Raw genomic sequence first — 21,040 nt, forward strand, 5'->3', positions numbered from 1 at the left:
CAAACACACCCACTGTTTATTTGATCTTTTGAATAACAATAAAAGATTTAATTGGTAAAAAAATTTAAATTAAAATTATTTAGCCTTAAATAAATGTATAAGGTGATATGGTATAACCACTTTAGTGTATAGAAGGATTGTCTCTAAATGTATTACGGATTCTTCATCAGATCTCTAACAAAGAGCTAATCTGTACCTTTTATTTATATTAATAAAAAATTAAAACAGGATCGTCAAATTCTTTTTTTTAAAGGTAGATAATAGATTTAGTGAATAACTATACATTTTTCGTTTTCAGTTTTTTTGCGCAAATTATTTCAACCTATGTGAAGTTTTTATTAAGATATGATGAAGGAGTTGACTTGAAGTCAAAGTCCCTCATAAAAAACAAAGAAAAATGACAACAGTTTTCCCAGATAATTAGAAAATAACGTAAAAGAAAAAACGTTGCTTTCTTGTGGAAAATAATGGGATTTGTTAATGAATATAGAGGTGGAAGAAGAGGAAGACTTGGACCTTTTGGTACAAAATGACAGCTTTAAAACCAAATTACACGCCCAATAATAATAATAATAATAATAATTCACAACATCATACTATAATTTTATATAATTGAATCAATTAAAGTCTAGGTCTCCTTTAAAATGTTAAATTAAGATCAATAATGGAGGGAGACTATATATAATTTTATATAATTGAAAAATATATTTTTTTTCACAATGATTTAATTGAATTACAAAACATGCAATGCCATGTTGGATCCTTGCCCTATATATAATAGGCCAAAACTTGTGCATTAAGAGCAAGTGATACTATCAACTAGCTAGCAACATTAAAAATGGAGGTGATGAAGGTGTGCAGTATGGTATTAGCAATGATAATGGTTTTATTACTACAAGGGATTTGGTGCTCTGATGATTGTTGGGAGACTGAAAAAATTGCTCTCTTGCAACTTCAGTCTCATTTTAATTATTCTCTTCAAGACGATTTTTACTATGGTCCACTTTCATTCCTTTATGATTATTCTACATTTTCTCCGGAAATTGATGTTATCAAGTGCTGTAATTGGAGAAGAGTGAGGTGCAGTGCCACCACAGGACGTATTACCCAACTCAATCTTGAGGGTATAAGATATTTTTCTGCAAAAATGTGGTATCTAAACGCCTCTTTGTTTCTTCCTTTCCAATACCTCAACCATATAAACTTAAACCATAATCATATTGCAGGTTGTCTTAAGAATGAAGGTTTGTATGTTTATATCTTTCGTTACGATAATTATAATTGCATTGCATTAGATATGATAATTCAAATTAAATGAGTATTTGGAAATCCATCAAGTTGCATTTCATATCTATTATATATGTTTTCTTTCTTTTTATTTATATATAATTATAATTGATTTTTATATATGCAGGTTTTCAAAGATTATCGTCACTTGAGAATTTGGAGTTTCTTAATTTAGGTTATAATAACTTCAACACTGATATTTTATCATCTCTAACTCATCTCTTATCTTTGAAATATTTATATCTAGATGGTAATCACATGAAAGGAAGAATTAATATTGAAGGTGAGCATACATAACTAATTTTCTCCATCTTTATATGTTATCTCATACCATTGTATATTCTTAATTAGTTATTTGTGAGTGTAGAATTGAACAGGTTGACAAATTTAAAAAATTTGAGCATATGGAACAACGAAATTGAAGGTTTTAAGTCTTTTAATGGTATGTATACAATATTTTATTTTATTTTTTTTAATAAGTAAAATAAAAAAATTAATGTATAAAGAGTTTTTATACATGTGCAGGTGATCGAAGAATTATTAAATATGAGCAATTTACAACTTCTAGACATGAGTGAAAATTACATTGAAAGTGACGTTTTATCATCTCTTAGAGGTCTCTCATCTCTTAAAATTCTACGAATATATCATAATCAATTGAAAGGACCTTTTGATTTAAAAGGTTAGAAACTCTTTTCTCTTCTTAGTTTAATTGATTGAATTATTCATATTTATAATTATTGTTTTAATTATGTATTTTTTTTATTAATCAGAATTAGATACCATGAGTAATCTGGAGGAGTTGGATTTGGGCAAAAACAACATTACAAAATTTATTGGTTCAAAAAGTATTAATTACATCTAATTTTTAAGGTTTTTTATCACTTTAAATAAAGAAATTTAAAACTGATATTTTAGTTTTTTTTTTTGAAATAGAACTGATATTTTAGTTAGAAGTGTAATAATACTTAAAACATATTGAATTATCTAAATCAGCCCTAGATAGGCAGATATTTGAGCCACAAATAAATTACAATTTTTTTTTCAATTTAAAACCAAAACTTTCATAAGCCAAAGTAGTGCTATTTATTGAATATTAAGCATAATACTTGTTCATTTAAGATATTATAGAAATTAAAACACACAAATTATGTATTTTTATAATGTTGCTCTCAATTTTTTTGAATTTTTCATAGTAATTAATAAAATAAATTATTATTATCTAAAATACTAATAATTAAATTACTAATCATGACGAAATTTTAGAGCTAATTTTTTACTTTTTATGCATAGTGTTTTATTACATTATTTTAATATTGTAATTATAATGTCATATTTAAATACAATTTTTCATATCAATACATTTTAATTTAATAATATTATCTTTTAAAATTATTCTAATTAAAGTAACAAAACAATTGATTAAAAAGAAAATTAAAGTATACGGTGATAATGAGTGATTTTTATATTGAGACAAACTAAATTTTATAAAAATTTTAAAATTTGATAATAATTTTTTTATAAATAAAATTACTACCCGAAATATTATTTTTACAACAACTTCACTATTCTTTATCAATATTTGAGTTTTTAACTTTAAGTATATTATGTTTTTTATTTTTAAAATATTTATAGAGTAAATTATTTATTTATTATTTAATTTATTTCTATATAATCACATTGAATTGTTAAAAGATGATTGTTATATTTATTTATGTGATTAAAATTATATATTAAATTATTCAAATTTTAAATTTTAAATTGAAAAAAGAAAAAGAGTACTATGAATAATGTTTAAATTATTTAGTGACTTTCATTAAACTATTAGGCTTAGAAAAAAATTGAAATTGGTAAATTTTAATGGATGAATTAGAGAATAAAATAGGAGATGATTAGTTAATATTATTATTTTTATGTTTTATATTATACTTTCTTAAGCAATTATTTTTATGTTTTATATTATTGTTCTGTTAATTTTTAAAATTTATTTTAAAATTAGACCATAATGAATCACTAGATTTGGAAATAATAATAATTGAACCACTAGAATATTGAAAAAAATCATTAATAAATATTGAATATATTTAGTGAAATTTATATTATTTTTCACTGTTTTGTTATTTGTAGGAATAAGAAGCTTGAGAAATTTAAGAGCGCTTTATCTACGTGATATAATCACCATAAACGGAAGCAGCATGCTATTTGAGTCACTGGGAGCATTGGCCCACCTAGAGTTCTTGGATGGTAGTATCTTTGAAGGGGCAACATTATCATTGGGAGTATCCACCAATCTCAAGATCCTACATATGATCGGGAGTGATTTAAAAGGGACAAAATTTTCTCAAGGTTGGTATTTTTTGTAGTTATGCTTATAATTACTACTTTTCATTCATTAAAAAATTAATTAAATTTATTTATCCTTCTTAAACAGGCTCTAATCTCACCAATTTAAAAGAGTTATATCTAGATGACTCTTTTGTGGATGGAAACTTCTTCCAAAGTCTTGAAGCACTTTCTTCCCTTGAAACATTAACAATGCGGTACTATGGACTTAGTGGCATCTTACCTGTGAACCTAGGTAAAACGAATGCAGTTTTTTCCTATTTGAGATCTCTTTCATTTTAATCACAAACTTTAGCTAAAATAATTTGTAAAATTAATAATTTTCAGGTATTTGCAAATTGAAGCATCTCCAAATGTTAGACATTAGCTACAATAATTTCAGTGGTAACTTACCTTTGTGTCTAGCAAATTTGACTTCTCTTCGACAATTAGACCTCTCTTTCAATCACTTCATTGGAAACATCTCTTTATCTCCATTTAGAGGTTTAACAAATCTTGAAGATCTATCAGTTTCAAATAATCTTTTTCAAATCCCAATCTCATTAAGTCCATTTTTCAACCATTCAAAACTCAAGTACATGGAAAGTTGGGGTAACAAAATATTTGCAGAAACAGATGATCAGTACTTGAACCCAAGATTTCAGTTGGAGAGGCTTATATTATCTAGTAGTGGATATGGCGGAGCATTCCCCAAATTTCTCTATCATCAGCACGACCTAAAATTTGTTGATCTGTCGCACATTCAAATGAGTGAAGGGTTTCCATATTGGTTGTTACAAAATAACACTAAATTGGAAAATCTAGACTTAATCAACAACTCTCTCTCAGGACCTCTCCAATTGCCGCTTCAATATTCTCATATGAATTTGTCATGGTTGGATATCTCAAACAATTTCTTCCAAGGCTTCATCACACCAGAGATAGGAACATATCTGCCAAAATTGTCATATCTAAAAATGTCGGGAAATGGTTTCAGTGGTAGTATTCCTTCTTCACTTGGAAATATGAGCTTGTTGGAATATTTAGACTTATCCAACAATAGATTGTCAGGTCGTATACCAGAGGACTTAACCATTGGTTGTGTCTCATTGTATAAACTCATACTTTCAAACAACAGTTTGCAAGGCCAAATATTTTCTGAAACCTCTTACTTAAGGTTTCTGTATGAGTTACAATTGGATGGCAATCAATTTACTGGCAGCATTCCACATAGCTTGTCTAACAACTCTTTTATAGAAGTTTTGGATCTTAGTCATAACAACTTATATGGTAGGATCCCAAGGTGGCTGGGGAACATGCACTTTCTTCGCGTTTTGGATCTTTCAATGAATAATATCTCAGGAAGTCTACCATCTAACTTTTGCCCTTCAAATATACAAGAGATTTATTTGTCTAGAAATGGGCTACAAGGGTCATTGGAGGATGCATTTTATGGTTGCTCTGAGTTAATTGTGTTAGATATGGGCCATAATCATATGACTGGAAGCATTCCATCATGGATTGGAAATTTTTCTCAATTGAGCTACCTAATCTTGGGGCATAACCATATTGATGGGGAAATCCCAGTTCAATTGTGCAACTTGACTCAATTAAGTTTGCTTGATCTTTCTCATAATCATCTTTCTGGTCCCATTCTCCCTTGCCTAAGATCTACAAGCAACTCATATAGGCAGCAAGAAGGTTCATATAATGCTTCTGCTCCTGTTTCTGTGGATGAACCTTTGGAATTCACAACAAAGAGTACATCCTATTCTTACCAAGGAAGAATGCTATCTTACATCTCTGGAATTGATCTCTCGTGCAACCATTTGACAGGCCAAATTCCTATTGAAATTGGGTACCTCAATGAGATCCATGTACTAAATTTGTCTCACAACAGTTTGACAGGAAAAATCCCAGCATCATTTTCCAACTTGCGCCAAATTGAGAGCTTAGATCTGTCATACAACAACTTGGAAGGGAACATCCCCCCTCAGCTTACTGAGTTAAATTTTTTGGAAGTTTTCAATGTGTCATATAATAATTTATCTGGCAGGACACTTGACAAGGTTGCACAATTTGGGACATTTGATGAAAGCAGTTATCGAGGAAATCCTTTTCTCTGTGGATGGCCACTGCCAAGAAATTGTACTGAAATGGTATCACCTCCATCAAAATCAAGAACTTCAATTGAGAATGAAGAAAGCAATGGCTTCATGGACATGGGTGTTTTCTACATAAGTTTTGGGGTGGCTTACACTATGGTGTTGTTGACAATAGCTGCAGTTCTATACATAAATCCGTACTGGCGACGAGTATGGTTTTACTTCATTGAGGTGAGTATAGAGAATTGCTATTATTTTATAATAGACAATCTTGTAGTTTTATCCAAATTTAGATTTTGTAGCTTACGCAGATGAATTCAGCTTGAAAGTATTGTGCAAGTTTTTTATTTTTCTGTACTTTCAATTGACCTCGAGATTGAATCTCAAGCAGTGATGTAAAATGTGTGTTTGAAATGCTATATTTACACCCAACATTGAATTTGCTTAAATCTCTTGCTATATTTACTTCACTTGAGCTTTTGTCTTTAGTTGAGTAGGGTGAACATGTGAATTACTCGACGGTGAACGATAACTTCCTACGAACAATTTGAGTTTTGTCCTCCCTTACAACATTATCAGTGCCGGACTGTGGACTTAATAGCACATTGTCTATGATCCAAGGTGTAGTGAATATAATTTCTCTATATGAGATATCTTTCTTATTAATTAGAAATTTTAGCTAAATTATTTATAAACTAATAACTTTCAGATATATGCAAACTAAAGCATCACCAAATGCTAGATATTAGCAACAACAACATCGGGGTAGCTTACCATTGTGTCTAGCAAATTTGCCTACTCTTCAACGATTAGATTTCTCTTATAATTTTTTCAGTGGAAATATCTCTTTATCTCTTATTAAGAGTTTAACAGCCCTTCAATACTTAGATCTCTCAGCCAATTTCTTCCCTGTCCCAATCTCATTGAGTCCATTCTTGGGCTTTTTGCTTTTCCAAATTAAAAAAAAAAAAAAATTTCTTAAACTTTAGTCTGAAAAAAATTTTCTATGCACTTTTAAAATGCGATAAGATGAATGCGATAAGATGAAGTAATTAAAAAAAAAATTAAATACGTTACCGCGCTTTTAATGAGCGGTAATGCAGTCATTAATTTAAATTATAAATTTAATTAATTATTATATTTTATTAATTTAATTTATTTAATTATATATTAAATTTATAAAATATAATTATAAAAATTATATTAATATTAATATTAATTAATTTAAATTATTTGTAATTTAATATTATATTTATTAATTTATATAATTTAATTAATTATATATTAAATTTATAGCATTAATTTAAATTATAAATTTAATTAATTATTATATTTTATTAATTTAATTTATTTAATTATATATTAAATTTATAAAATATAATTATAAATATTAATATTAATATTAATTAATTTAAATTATTTGTGATTTAATGTTATATTTATTAATTTATATAATTTAATTAATTATGTACTAAATTTATATAAATATAGTAATAAAAATTATATTAATATTATTATAAATATTAATTGTTTTAATTTATTTATGATAAAACATTATATTTTCATATTTATCATTCTATTTTATTATTTTTATTACAATTAATTTATAAATATTTAATATAAATATTTATAATTATAAAAAATATAAAAAATTAAATTTTATTTTATTTTATATTTTTTTCCATAATTTTTCTCTATTCTCTCATATTTCTCTCAAAATACTCTATAAATATTGATTTTTAATATTCCTGTAACCTCCACGAATATTAATAACTGAAAGTGAGAATACAAATGATAACCGCTGGTCATATAAAACTTGACATTCTAAAAAAGAATGGGATGTCCATATAATACGGGATAACATTTGATCATGCTTAGTATTATTTTTTAACTTTATCATTTGTATATATATTAACTCATTTTTATTACATTCTACTCTTCCTAAGTATTTATATTTATTTTTTTATTTAATTTTTTATATTTTTAATAAAATAAATTGTATATATCCTTAGCATTAATTAATAAATTTGTAAAATAAATTATATTAATACATTTATATATATTCTTATCATTAATTAAATTATATAAATTAATAAAATAAAATAGTAAATATGATAAATATAATATTATATTATAAATAATTTAAATTAATTAATATTAATATTAATATTAATATAATTTTTATAATTATATTTTATAAATTTAATATATAATTAAATAAATTAAATTAATAAAATATAATAATTAATTAAATTTATAATTTAAATTAATGAGTGCATTACCGCGCTTTAAAAACGCGGTATCGTATTTAAAATTTTTTTTTTCAATTACTTCATCCTACAGCATTTTAAAAGTGCGGTAAACTCAACCGCATTTTTAAAGTGCGGTAAAATTGTTTTTCATTCTGATTCGATAATATTTTTTTTCCAATCAAGGTTTGAGAAATATATTTTTTTTTTAATTTGGAAAAGCATTTAACCATTCAAAACTCGAAGTACTCATATAGTTCGGGTAACAAATTATTTGCAGAAACAGATCATCAGTATTGGAATCATAGTTTTCAATTAGAGAGACTTATTCTATCTGGTGATGGATACTGTAGAGCATTCTCCACATTCCTCCATTATCAGCATAACCTAGAATTTATTGATTTGTCACACATTCAAATGAGAGAAAGGTTTCCATCTTGGTTGTTACACAACAATACAAAACTAGAAATTCTTTTCTTAATCAACAACTCTCTCCGAGGGCCTTTCCGATTACCATTTCAATCTCATATGAATTTGTCATGGTTGGATATCTCATACAATAGCTTCACTGGCTCTATTCTGATAGAAATTGGAATGCATTTGCGAAGATTGAGATATCCAATGATGTCAAAAAATGGTTTCAGTGGTAGTACTCCATATTCGTTTGGAAATATGAGTTCACTGGAAATTTTAGATTTATCCCACAACAATTTCACTGGAAGCATCCCAAGTAGCTTATTAAAATGTAACCAATTGAAAATAATGGATGTCAGTTATAATAATCTCTCTGGTAAGCTTCCTAATTGGATAGGAAATATGTCTCATCTTCAAATTTTGGATCTTTCACAGAACAACATTTCTGGAAGTTTACCATCCAATTTCTATCCAAGAGATTTACAGAAGTACATTTGTCTAAAAATATGCTGCAAGGATTGTTAAAGGATTCATTCTATAATTGCCCTTCATTGGTGGTTTTAGATCTTAGCCATAATAATTTGATTGGAAGAATTCCAAAATGGATTGGAGAGATTCCATTGGGCTATATTCTCTTGAGTCATAATCATTTTGAAGGAAAAATCCCAATTCAGCTATGCAAGTTGGATAAGTTAAGCTTGATTGATCTTTCTCATAACAATCTTTCTGGTCATGTTCCTTATTGCCTAAGCTGTAGTGGTATTTTTTACCAAGATGCTGGGAGTTCAATATATCTTCAAGTGCCTGTGGAGTTTACAACCAAATATTCTTCCTATGTTTACCAACCAAACATCCTCCGCTACTTTTCGGGGATCGATCTCTCTTGCAACAATTTGACAGGTGAAATTCCTCCTGAAATTGGAACTCTCAGCATGATCAAGGTATTGAATTTGACACATAACAAGTTGATTGGTGCAATACCACCAACATTTTCAAGCCTGGGGCAAATTGAGAGCTTGGATCTTTCTTATAACAATTTGGAAGGGAAATTTCCTCCTCAACTTAATCAGCTATATTCTCTAGCTGTATTCAATGTAGCACACAACAATCTATCTGGCAAAACACTTGAGAGGGTTGCACAATTTGCAACATTTGACCAGAGTAGCTACGAGGGAAATCTTTTGTTGTGTGGACTGCCACTGCCGAAGAGTTGCAACAACACATCTCCATCGCCACCAGTAACTCCAACAGAAGAAAAAGAAGATAAAGGCTTCATGGATATGGGTGTTTTCTAGGTGAGCTTTGTGGTGTCGTACACCATGGTGTTGTTAATAACAGCAGCAGTTCTATACATAAACCCATACTGGCGACGAAGATGGTTTTACTTCATAGAAACGAGCCTTATCAATGATAATTTGCCAAGAATTAGAAAAATAAAAGAGAGAAGAGATGCTCAATGTGCAGTTCTATTATTAAGCAGGATGGCAGCCCTTATATAGGCTTACAAAGAGCAAAGATATAATCTTAACAGAAAGAAAAAACTGCTGCAACGTGACCATGTTCTACAAAACACTATCAACCAAATTCCTATAAAATAGGACTATAACTTTAACTAAGAAACAAAATACTGGAACTAAATAATTGCAGTAAAATAATTAACTTATCTAACAATCCCTTCCTTAAACTGAAAACTCAAAAACTCAACAAGTTTCAGTTTAAAGTTTTGCATCTTCTCTGCTGCAAACACCCATCAGACTTCTCAAATTCAGGAAAGAATGTAGCTTGAGAGACTTTGTAAATATGTCAGCAAGCTGCTCCTCACTTGGACAGTACTTCAATTCAATTTTTCCTTCATTACACAAATCTCTCAAAAAATAATACTTCACATCAATATGCTTGCTCCTTCCATGAAGTACTGGATTTTTGGACAATTTTATTGCTGAACTATTGTCACAGAAAATTGTGGTAGCTCCTTCTTGTTTAAGCTGCAATTCTTCAAGAATTCTCCTTAGCCAAATGGCTTGACAAGCACAAGACGTAGCAGCGACAAATTCCGCTTCTGTACTGGACAAAGTGACAATTGGCTGCTTCTTAGAAGACCATGAAACAGGTCCTGTTCCAAGCATAAAAATATATCCTGAAGTGCTCCTTCTGCTGTCTTGGTCTCCTGCATAATCACTATCTATAAAGCCAATTAATTCTGACTTTTCATTAGCTTTAAAAAACAAACCGAAATCCTTCGTCCCTTGCAAGTAACGAAGAATTCTCTTAGCGGCAAGCAAGTGCATTTCAGTTGGACTCTCCATAAATCTGCTAATAAGGCTTACAGCATACATTATATCCGGCCTTGTTCCGGTTAAGTACATGAGGCTGCCAACAATTTGCCCATAAAGAGTGCTATCCACCTTTTTCCCTTCAAGATCTTTGTGAAGCTTTAAACCAAATTCAGTTGGTGTGGATGCAGGATTACAATCCTTCATCTGAAATTTATCCAAAATTTCTCTCACATATTTCTTTTGACAAATAAAAAATCCCATCTTTGATTGTACTACCTCTAAGCCTAGAAAGTAATGCATCTTTCCAAGGTCTGACATCTCAAATTCAGCCATCATAGATTTTTTGAATTTTTCAAACATCCCACTGTCATTTCCGGTAAATATAAGATCGTCTACATACAAGCAAACAATAAGCATTTGGCCCTCATTCCCAATTTTAATAAAAAGAGAATGCTCATATGGACATTTTTGGAAACTATTTTTCATAAAATACGTTTCGATGCGACTATACCAAGCCCTTGGGGCTTGTTTTAATCCATATAGAGCTTTTTTCAATTTATAGACCTTATGCTCATGTCCAATTTTAATATAACCAGGGGGTTGATCAATAAATACCTGTTCTTCCAATTTACCGTGCAAAAAAGCTGATTTAACGTCCAATTGAAAAATAGGCCAAGAATTTTGTGCTGCCATTGCTACCACCAAACGAATTGTATCATGTCGTGCAACTGGAGCAAAAATTTCAGTGTAATCAACCCCATACTCTTGCTTGTATCCCTTCGCCACCAACCGCGCTTTATACTTGTCAACTTCACCATTTTCCTTCAATTTTGTCTTGAAAACCCACTTTACACCAATGGTTTTATTCCCTTTCGGAAGGTCACAAAGTTGCCAAGTATCATTTCTTTCAATGGCTTCAATTTCTGCATCCATTGCCTCCTTCCATTTTGATTCTTTGACAGCACTTTCAAATGTTGTAGGATCACAATCTGCATACAAGGCAAAGTGAGTGATAGATTCTTCATTGTAATTCACTCCCATTACCTCATAATCTTTCATCCAAGCAGGCCTTTTTCATGTACGGAGAGAAGATTGAGCAGAAACTGCTGCTGCTGCCTCACTTGTTGGTGACTGAATTTCAGAAGTTACTAAACTTTCTTCATCTCTGGGAACATTATTTTCTGAAATTTTAGTTGGTTTCTCCTCTTTTTCAACTTCATCATCAAGAATAATTGGAGTTGGCTGCTGCCCATTCCAATCCCAAATGTTTTCCTCATCAAAAACCACATCTCTGCTAGTCACAATCTGATTTGTCAATGGATTGAACAATTTAAAAGCTTTGGATGTCTCACTCACACCCAAAAAAATGCACTTCTCACTTTTGTCATCAAGTTTTTTCTTTTTTCATTTGGGATATGTGCATATGCTATGCAACCAAAAATTTTAAAATAATCCACATCCGGTTTTCTGCCGCTCCATGCTTCTTCCGGCGTCATATTTTGGACAGCAAAAGTGGGACTTCTGTTTAGTAAATGAACACTCCAAAGTACAGCTTTAGGCCAAAAAGTCTTTGGAATTCCTCCCCTAGCAAGCAAGCATCTCACCATGTTAAGGATGGTTCTGTTCTTTCTTTCGGAAACACCGTTTTGCTGCGGTGTATAAGCAGTGGTAAGCTCTTTACGGATCCCTTGACCTGCACAAAAATTCTCAAATTCTTTTGAGCAGTACTCACCACCACGATCCGTGCGAAGAGATTTAATTGCTTTTCCACTTTCTTTCTCCACACGTGTCTTGAAACTTTTAAAAATTCCAAAAGTTTCAGACTTTGCCTGTAAAAAATAAACCCATGTTTTCCGACTATAATCATCAATGAAAGTAATTAGATATCTTTTACCTCCATTCGAAAATGGTTTTATTGGTCCGCAAATGTCGGAATGAATCAGCTCCAAAACATCTTTTGCTCTCCATGACTTTCCTTGAGGGAATTGAGAACGAGGTTGTTTACCAACAACACATTCTTCACAAGTTTTTGATGGAGCATCGATTCGAGGAAGTCCATTTACCATATTTTTCTGATGAAGAGTTCTTAATCCATTGAAACTCAAATGGCCATAACGAAAATGCCACAACCAGCAAGTATCTTTCACTTCAGCAATAAAACAAGATTGAACACTTTCAACTTTCAAAGGGAACAATCTTTTTGAGTTCATTGGAATAATAGCAATGGCTCCTCTAGAAGGATCATATATCTCACAAGTTCCATTTTGAATAGTAATTATATAACCCTTTTCTTGCAACTGTCCAGCACTTAACAAATTGCTTTTCAAACTAGGAACATAAAGCACATTAGCAATTTTTTCTACAAAACCATTCTTGGTTCTAATTTTAATGTCACCCTTCCCCTTCACATCTACAGAAGATAAATCACCAAAACTTACTGTAGATTGAAAATTTTCATTTAGAAAAGCAAAAGAAGACTTACTTCCACACATGTGATTACTGCAACCGGTATCAACATACCAAATATCGGAGTCGGGTGTATCATTTGTTTGAACAGCCATCAAAAGAGTTTCTCCTTCATCATTTTCTGCATAATTTGATTTCTCCCCCTTTTCAGTATCCTTGGGCAGCTTGGTACGACATTCGGAACGATAGTGACCATAATTATGACACCTGTAACACTCAATTTTGGATTTGTCATAATGTTGATCATTATCTTTGTTTTGCTCATCACCTTTAGAATTCCTTCCATTGCCTCGACCTCCTCTCCCTCTTCCTCTTCCTCTCCCTCTACCCCTACCTCTTGAATTTGAGGAAGGAATAGAGGTAGAAGCTTTCAAAGCTTGCTGTTCAATGTTTGAACTTCGGCTAATCTTTTGCTCATGCACCAACAAAGAGCTTTGCAATTCGTCGAGGGACATTGTATCTATATCTTTTGACTCTTCAATAGAGCACACAACATAGTCGTACTTCGGTGTTAAAGAGCGTAAAATCTTCTCTACAATGGTTACATCATCCATCTTTTCACCGTGGAATCGCATCTTGTTACATATCTCCATGGTTCTAGAGCAATAGCTAGTCACAGATTCACCATCATTCATCTGCAACGTTTCAAAGTCTCTCCTCAAAGCTTGAAGCTGGGCACGTTTCACTCTAGCTGTGCCTTGATACTTCTTCTTCATCGAATCCCATATATCCTTGGAAGTTTCTTTACAAAGAATAGTTTCCAATATGGAACGTTCAATAGCTTGAAAGAGATAATTTTTCGCCTTTAAATCTTTCAGCTTTTTCACTTCAATCTCTGTTTTCTGGGCATCCGTCAAAGTTTCACCTGCTGCTGGTGCTTCGATTCCGTTTTCGACGATTGTCCAGTATTCTTTTGATCGCAGGAAATTCTCCATCAACATGCTCCAATGATCATAGTGACCATTAAAGCGTGGAATTGCTGCTTGCACAAAATTTGTTTCTGTAGCCATGAAACAAATACAGCTACTGCTCTTTTTTACTCTCTTTTAACCGGGCTCTGATACCACTGATAATTTGCCAAGAATTAGAAAAATAAAAGAGAGAAGAGATGCTCAATGTGCAGTTCTATTATTAAGCAGGATGGCAGCCCTTATATAGGCTTACAAAGAGCAAAGATATAATCTTAACAGAAAGAAAAAACTGCTGCAACGTGACCATGTTCTACAGAACACTATCAACCAAATTCCTATAAAATAGGACTATAACTTTGACTAAGAAACAAAATACTGGAACTAAATAATTGCAGTAAAATAATTAACTTATCTAACAATCAATTGCTACTATTTTCTGGTGGACAATATTCCTCTACTGTCCAAATTTGGACTTTCATAGAATTGAGGCTTGACAAGTTCAATGCTTGACTATCTGTGTTTTCCAATGTTCAATTAATTGCATTTTGTTCTTGATTTCTGTCATTTGTAATTGATCTAAGCTAATTTTTGTTTGAAATATAATTGCTGGACGTTGTTAATATTACATGTTAAGTTGTGATTCGCTTCTTCATGGATGAGAGACTAAGAAAAAATATTCAAAACCTTGTTAATATCTCCATTATTCAAATAAATTTTTATAAAATTATACAATAATTTCATATTTTTTAATGAAAATTTTTTAAATTAAAAAATATTAAATTTTTTCATTTCAAATAATAATGAAAATTATACTATCTGACTCCGCGCCCTAATTATAAAAAAAAAAAACTCTAAATTTGATTAGCTTTAACAATTATATCTAAACATTTTTCTTAATAAATGTACTTCAAATTATAGTGATGGAATTAATTGTAGACTAATGATAGCTAGTTAATCCAAAGAAGCCACATGATACTGCCACGTATTAGAGTCGGGTGTTTTGATTAGCCTAGCTGGACGATCCAACCAGTGGAAGAGATGTACAAGTGGTTTATGAAGGAGAACTAGGTCAAGAAGCCAATGGGGTTTGACTCAATTTTGGCACTCTAATGGTTAAGTTAATGAGAGTTATAAGGAAAAATATTATAGAGTAAAAAAATGGAAAGAGAACTTAAAAAGGATTTGCTAAATGTAAAAGCCATATTCTATATATGCTTAATATAAGTATATTTATACTTGCAATGTATCTCTTGTAACTTAATTATTTTAAATTATTCGGAATAACAATCGGTTTTTTAATTTTATTAAAGTGAATACAACAAGTAGAAGTGTACACTATTTTTTATTACAATAGAATAATTAATTTAAATTGATAAATTTTAATTATTTTAATAGATGCAGTGCGGTTGAATTATTAATTAATAATTTTTTTATTATTTATTTTATTATCTCTCGAATATTTGAAATAATTGAATTTTTATTAAATAATATATTTAATTATAATTTCATTAATAAAATATTATTTATAATGATTATTTTTATAATTTTATTATTATTATTAATTTTATAATAATTATTTTATTAAAATAAGTTATATTTTTTATTATTTTTAAAATTAAAAATCATCATTGTATGTTTTTAGTACATATTTAATGAATCAACAATATGAAAATTTTTTATTTTTTGTTTCGTTTATAATCAATGACAAATCAAACATTTTGATTTTAGTTTGATTTTTTTTTAAATTTTAGTTTGATTAATATTTTAAAAGCCAAAAAATTTTAATTTAGTTTGGTCAATTTATTCAAATGCTCACCCTAATAACAAATATGATTATTATTTCAAATATAGAGAATCATGAATTATTATTTTTCAAAAATAGTGTAGTCGTATTGTTGATTATTATATAAATTTATATATATAAATTTTAATAAAAATTTTAAGGTATAGAAAATTATTAAATGAGAAAGTTATTTTTTTAAAAAAATGACTTATTATTTTCTTTGATCAGAATAGTATTTTCATTTTGAATTACTTGAAAAAATAAAAAATATTTTATTGAAAAATATTTTTCATAAAACAGAGTCTTAATCAAAATAAGATATAAAATTACTACTTATAATTATAAAAAGAAATCACCCAACTTATTTTTTTAAAATTATAAATTAAATTTATAACCACACAAAATATTATAAACAAATATGAGAACATATTTTTAAAACTTATAAATTAATTTGAGCAATTTATAATTTAAAACAAACACATCTTAAAATTGTTAAAGCTAGGAAAGATTGTATTTCATAACCATTACTCCTTTAATATATTATATATAAAAATATTTAAAATATAAAAAATATTATATATTACTCTTTCGTTCTATAATTTTTATCTATTTTGCTTTTTTATATATATTAAAAAAATAATATTTTTATTAATTTTTTAATTATATTCATCTTAAAAATATTAAATTATTAAATATTAAAATATATTTTAAATATTTATTTAAAAAAATAACGATTAATGAAATGGTCTTTTAAAAATAAGAAAAATTAAAAAAGTTATTATAATGTAAAAATATAAAAGTGAATAATAATTTTAAAATAATTAAAAAAGATAATAAAAATTATGAAACTGAGAAAATACCAATTAATATAAAATAATATTGCTATTAAAAAATTAATTGTGATTAAAGTTTTATTTGTTTGTAAAAAATAATTTATATTTAAAATATTTTTTAATAAAATAATATATTTTTTATAATTTAATTATAATTTAAAAAATAAAATTTATTAAAAAATTTATATATCGAGAACTTAATAAATATGTCACGATGTAAAAAAATAACTTAATTTTTTCAAATGAGAAAATTAATTTTTTAAAATGATTTATTTTTTAATAAAAAATATTTTTTATTAACTAAAATTTTTAAGTATTTCAAACAGAAAAAAATATGAAAATAATGTTTTTCATAAAACAAAGTTTAAGCAATTTTATAAATAATGGTTTAATTTTTTAAAAAATAGATAATTAGTGTTTAAATTCTTAACTTGGATTGGGGCGAGTGTGGTTATGCTTATGTTGCATGACATATTATTAAACATGAGACCCATTTGACACCTATGCGAACTTTGCAACATAGAAAATTAAAATTATTTTAATCAATTAAAAAATTTTTAAAAATTATTTTAATGAATTAAACTATTCTCTTCACCATCGCTGTCTTAGTTACTCGTCCTTGTTTCCAGTAACTTGTTGCCATCTCACTCACCCACATCCTCAAGGCCATAAGTTTTTTCTGCCCTAGGTCTCAATATACATCACACATCCTGGATCAAGTAAAAACTCTAAGTTTCCAGCTACATTCATTTCATTAGGAATTGATAATCTTTAACAATACCTTCTAAGGGATGGCTAGTCCAAAATGCTGAACAATATAGTTTGATTTTGAAAAAACACTATCATTATGAAAATGTACACTCAGTAGAAAAATTATGCCAATCTATTGAGATATGGTATGCTAGTGAATATTTGTTACAAGAAATGAACCTGAATTTTAGAATGACAGAACTCTTTAATTCAGTTTATATAATGTCTTTTTTCAGAAGCTAGGGAAAATACATATCAAGTACACCAATTAGTAGGCATGAGATGCTTAATATCTATCCACAAGGACAAATGATTGATTTACTCATTCCCAGCAATTTACGCGATGAAGATGATTTCTCAACTTATTGGGTTTTGTTTGATCTATGCATCATGGAATTTTTTGGATATTTATTATTGAGCAAAATTGTTGGCGTCTTTGTGGATGGAGTTTTTCCTTTGCATTGATTTTTATTGAGCAAAATTGTTGGCTCATTTCATCTATCTAGTGGATATTACCCAAACATCTATCAAGTCTCTCAGATTGTATTCTCCCCAGCTTGGTTGTTTGTCTATGTAAAAAAATATCCTTTCGTGCACACCTCTACCAACCTTACATTCTCAATACAGTCTTTAAAATTCTCATCTAGATTCATAGCTTCATGTCCTCCCAACCTTTCACTTACAAAAAGGGTAGTATTAAAATCACCTTGCACTAGCCATGCTCCTTTCATACCATTCAAAATATGCTCAATCCTTCCCCACAAACTTCTCCCCACCATACTAGTGTTACTTGCATGCACAACTATCAAAGAAACCTTTTACGATCAATAGCCATAATTACATGCAACTCTATCCAATGCACATCAAAACACACCATACCACATCCCATCTACACAATCTCAAGCCTTTGAACATTTTCTTTATTACACTCCCTAACTCTTGTCTCCAAAATTGCTACTACCTTTAACTGACACCTAACAATCAGAGAGTGAACCTCTGACTGCTTTTTAAGGTCATTAAGACTCCTTATATTCTAGGAGCCAATCATCCCCTTTTGAAAGGGGAAATAATCACCCTTCCCGCTTCCCTCCCTCCATCTCCTTTTTCTAATCTATGTGATGTTACAATCTCACGTCTAGCCACACTCTCCCCCTCACTATTGTTAGAACTAATAACCCCCACCTTACTTTTCTCTTTAATTTTTGCCGCCTCAATCCTTTTCTTGTGTTCATCTATCTCACTAAAGTTTTCCCCAAACCCCTCCTCCGCACACTTCTTATTAGAGATCACCTGTTTCCCCTCATTATTTTCTTCCACCTTTCTAACCCCATCCTTACATTTTCCTTGTCCCCTTATTTAGCCCATGATCTAGAATAGGATGCCTTATGCCTAAAGCCCATGCAATTTATATATCTAATAGGTTTCCACTCATATGCAATTTTTTAATACAATTGTACACTATATTCATCTTCAAAGAAGATTTCATTTGGCAAACCACCATTAATTTTCATCTCAATCAACATTTTAGCATAGCCCAATTTCAATTTCTCAGAAGTACACCAATTTGAAAATAATGGCATACCTAGAGTACTCCCAATTCTGCTGAGCATCTCAAAAAACCAAAATTCCCAAGGTAAATATGGGAATTGGAACCAAACCGGTAACTTCTACAATTTATCAATCTCCATCGTCATTCTAGGTTGCCAAGGCACTAGTATAAACGGTTGCCTATTAAAAGTATATGGTCCTTCCTCCATAACTAAATCTCTCCCTTCCTCACTATCAAATACAAACAAAAATACATTTGTTTTCTCCATGTGAACATTCCTCAAACCATGCCTCCTCCATTTATTCATAGTATATTTCTCTATCCAAATAAATCTAGGGGCAGCCCTAATGACACTTCCAATAAGAGCATTCCTCAATTTTTCTTCCTCAGATTTCAACTCAGCATTATGGACTTTTACTACCTTATTACCATTGGAAATTTAAGGTGGAACATATCTAAACTCGGATTCAGGTTTCTTAGATCGATTGCTCACCATTTCTGCCCAAGATTTCCTCCTTGGGTCACCATCTCTTCCTTGCATGACTGTTGTCTCTCCCCCCTCCCATTGATGCCATTTGGTTCCATCGTTCATCTCTCTGTTCCCACTGGTCGGCGATCTAGTTCCTCCGATCGGAGCTCCATTTGCGTTGCAGCTTCAACAAACCCATTTCGCATATGTTCTATCCTCTATTCAACTGCATCTTCACCCTCAAGACTGCCGTTTGTTTTGTCCCTCACCACGTCTTCCACCGTCTTCCCAGTCGCTAGTGGTCGCCGACTGAAGCCAGACCCGCACTGATTCTTCCTCCTCATTCCAAAAGCGGCATGCTCAAAAGTGCTATTTTGCGCCGAGAGAGAGAGTGGAGCGAGAGGCTTTGTTTGCTATCTAAGTGTTGTTTTTCCTTTAATCTCCGATCAATGTTTTTGTAACATTGAAAGTTGATTTGATATCTTTATTTGTTCCTCGCCACATAAACTCTATTAATTTCTTTGTTATATTTGATGATATATAATTATATGCTATATATTGTTATGTATCTCATCACAATTCAAGATTTTTGTTTTTTTGAAGTAATCGGTAGAGTGAGAATTGAGTAATATAAGATGAGTCATATCCTTTCGATCACTAGACCAAACTAAGCTTAGGCTAGTTTAAAAATATTAGAAATATGGAACTATTAAAATTTAAAAATAAGTCCAATTAAATTTTTATATTTTTGTTCAATGGTCAAATAAGTTCAATTTAATTTTTTTTATTAAATAAATCATTAAACTTTATTTTTAGGATCAAATAACTCGTAATCAAATAAATACTTTTTAAATAATAAGATTTTATTTTTATAATTTTAAAATTATTTACTATTTCTATATTTTTTTAAAAAATTTTATGCGGACTAAAATACTAAAAATTTGTGATATTTTAAATTAAAAAAATAATATATATTAAGTCGTGACTTATTTAGTCTTAAAGTAAAATTTAGAGAGTTTATTTAATTAAAAAATAAATAAATTTTACTTATTTAGCATTTGAGTAAAAATACAGAAATTTAATTGAATTTATTTCTGTTAGCATTGTCAGTAAAAAGAGATTAGATGACTGAAAGATACATGAGAGGGATGACACATAAACCAATTGCCTTAAAGTTTTGGACTAAAAATGATATAAAGTCCTTAATTACATGTGTGTACCTTTTTACAAGTCCATCAAGAAAGGATTATCTCCAAGCAACATTTGACTCTTTGATCACCACAAGAGGCATCAGAGTCGATTGTTTGATAGGGACAATTACAGAGACGATGGTTGTGATTCCCATAATGCTATGGAACAACCTTACTCAGAGGAAATTATATAATGAAACCGGTTGTATTATATATAATTGTCCATACAATATAATAAATTAATAAAAAATAATTACTTTTTTTATTTATATAAAAATAGTTATTTTTTGTGTAAAAAAAATTACTAGTTAATTACTATATTTTTAAGGTTCATTTATTCATTACTAAGTTATATTTATATAATTATTTATTATTTATTAGTTTGTTATATCATGTGGACAATTTTATAGAGATAAGTCTAATTAAATTCATATAC

At 29.5% G+C, this 21,040-nt stretch overlaps 2 protein-coding genes and 1 pseudogene across 4 annotated transcripts in view; all 3 read left to right on the forward strand.

Annotated features, from left to right (window-relative positions):
- LOC110608075 (ubiquitin-like domain-containing protein CIP73) overlaps nt 1-21,040 on the forward strand; it is a 99,863-nt gene that overhangs the window by 36,322 nt on the left and 42,501 nt on the right. The window lies entirely within an intron of this gene.
- Nucleotides 3,844-6,265, forward strand: LOC122721787 (receptor-like protein 13). Its single transcript, XM_043950700.1, has 2 exons — nt 3,844-5,945; nt 6,212-6,265. Exons 1-2 carry the CDS (start codon nt 3,984-3,986, stop codon nt 6,263-6,265), a joined length of 2,016 nt encoding a protein of 671 aa, XP_043806635.1. The 5' UTR covers nt 3,844-3,983.
- Nucleotides 6,450-9,672, forward strand: LOC110600511 (annotated as a pseudogene).

Source organism: Manihot esculenta, chromosome 14 (assembly GCF_001659605.2).
Source record: "Manihot esculenta cultivar AM560-2 chromosome 14, M.esculenta_v8, whole genome shotgun sequence".
NCBI lineage: Eukaryota > Viridiplantae > Streptophyta > Magnoliopsida > Malpighiales > Euphorbiaceae > Manihot > Manihot esculenta.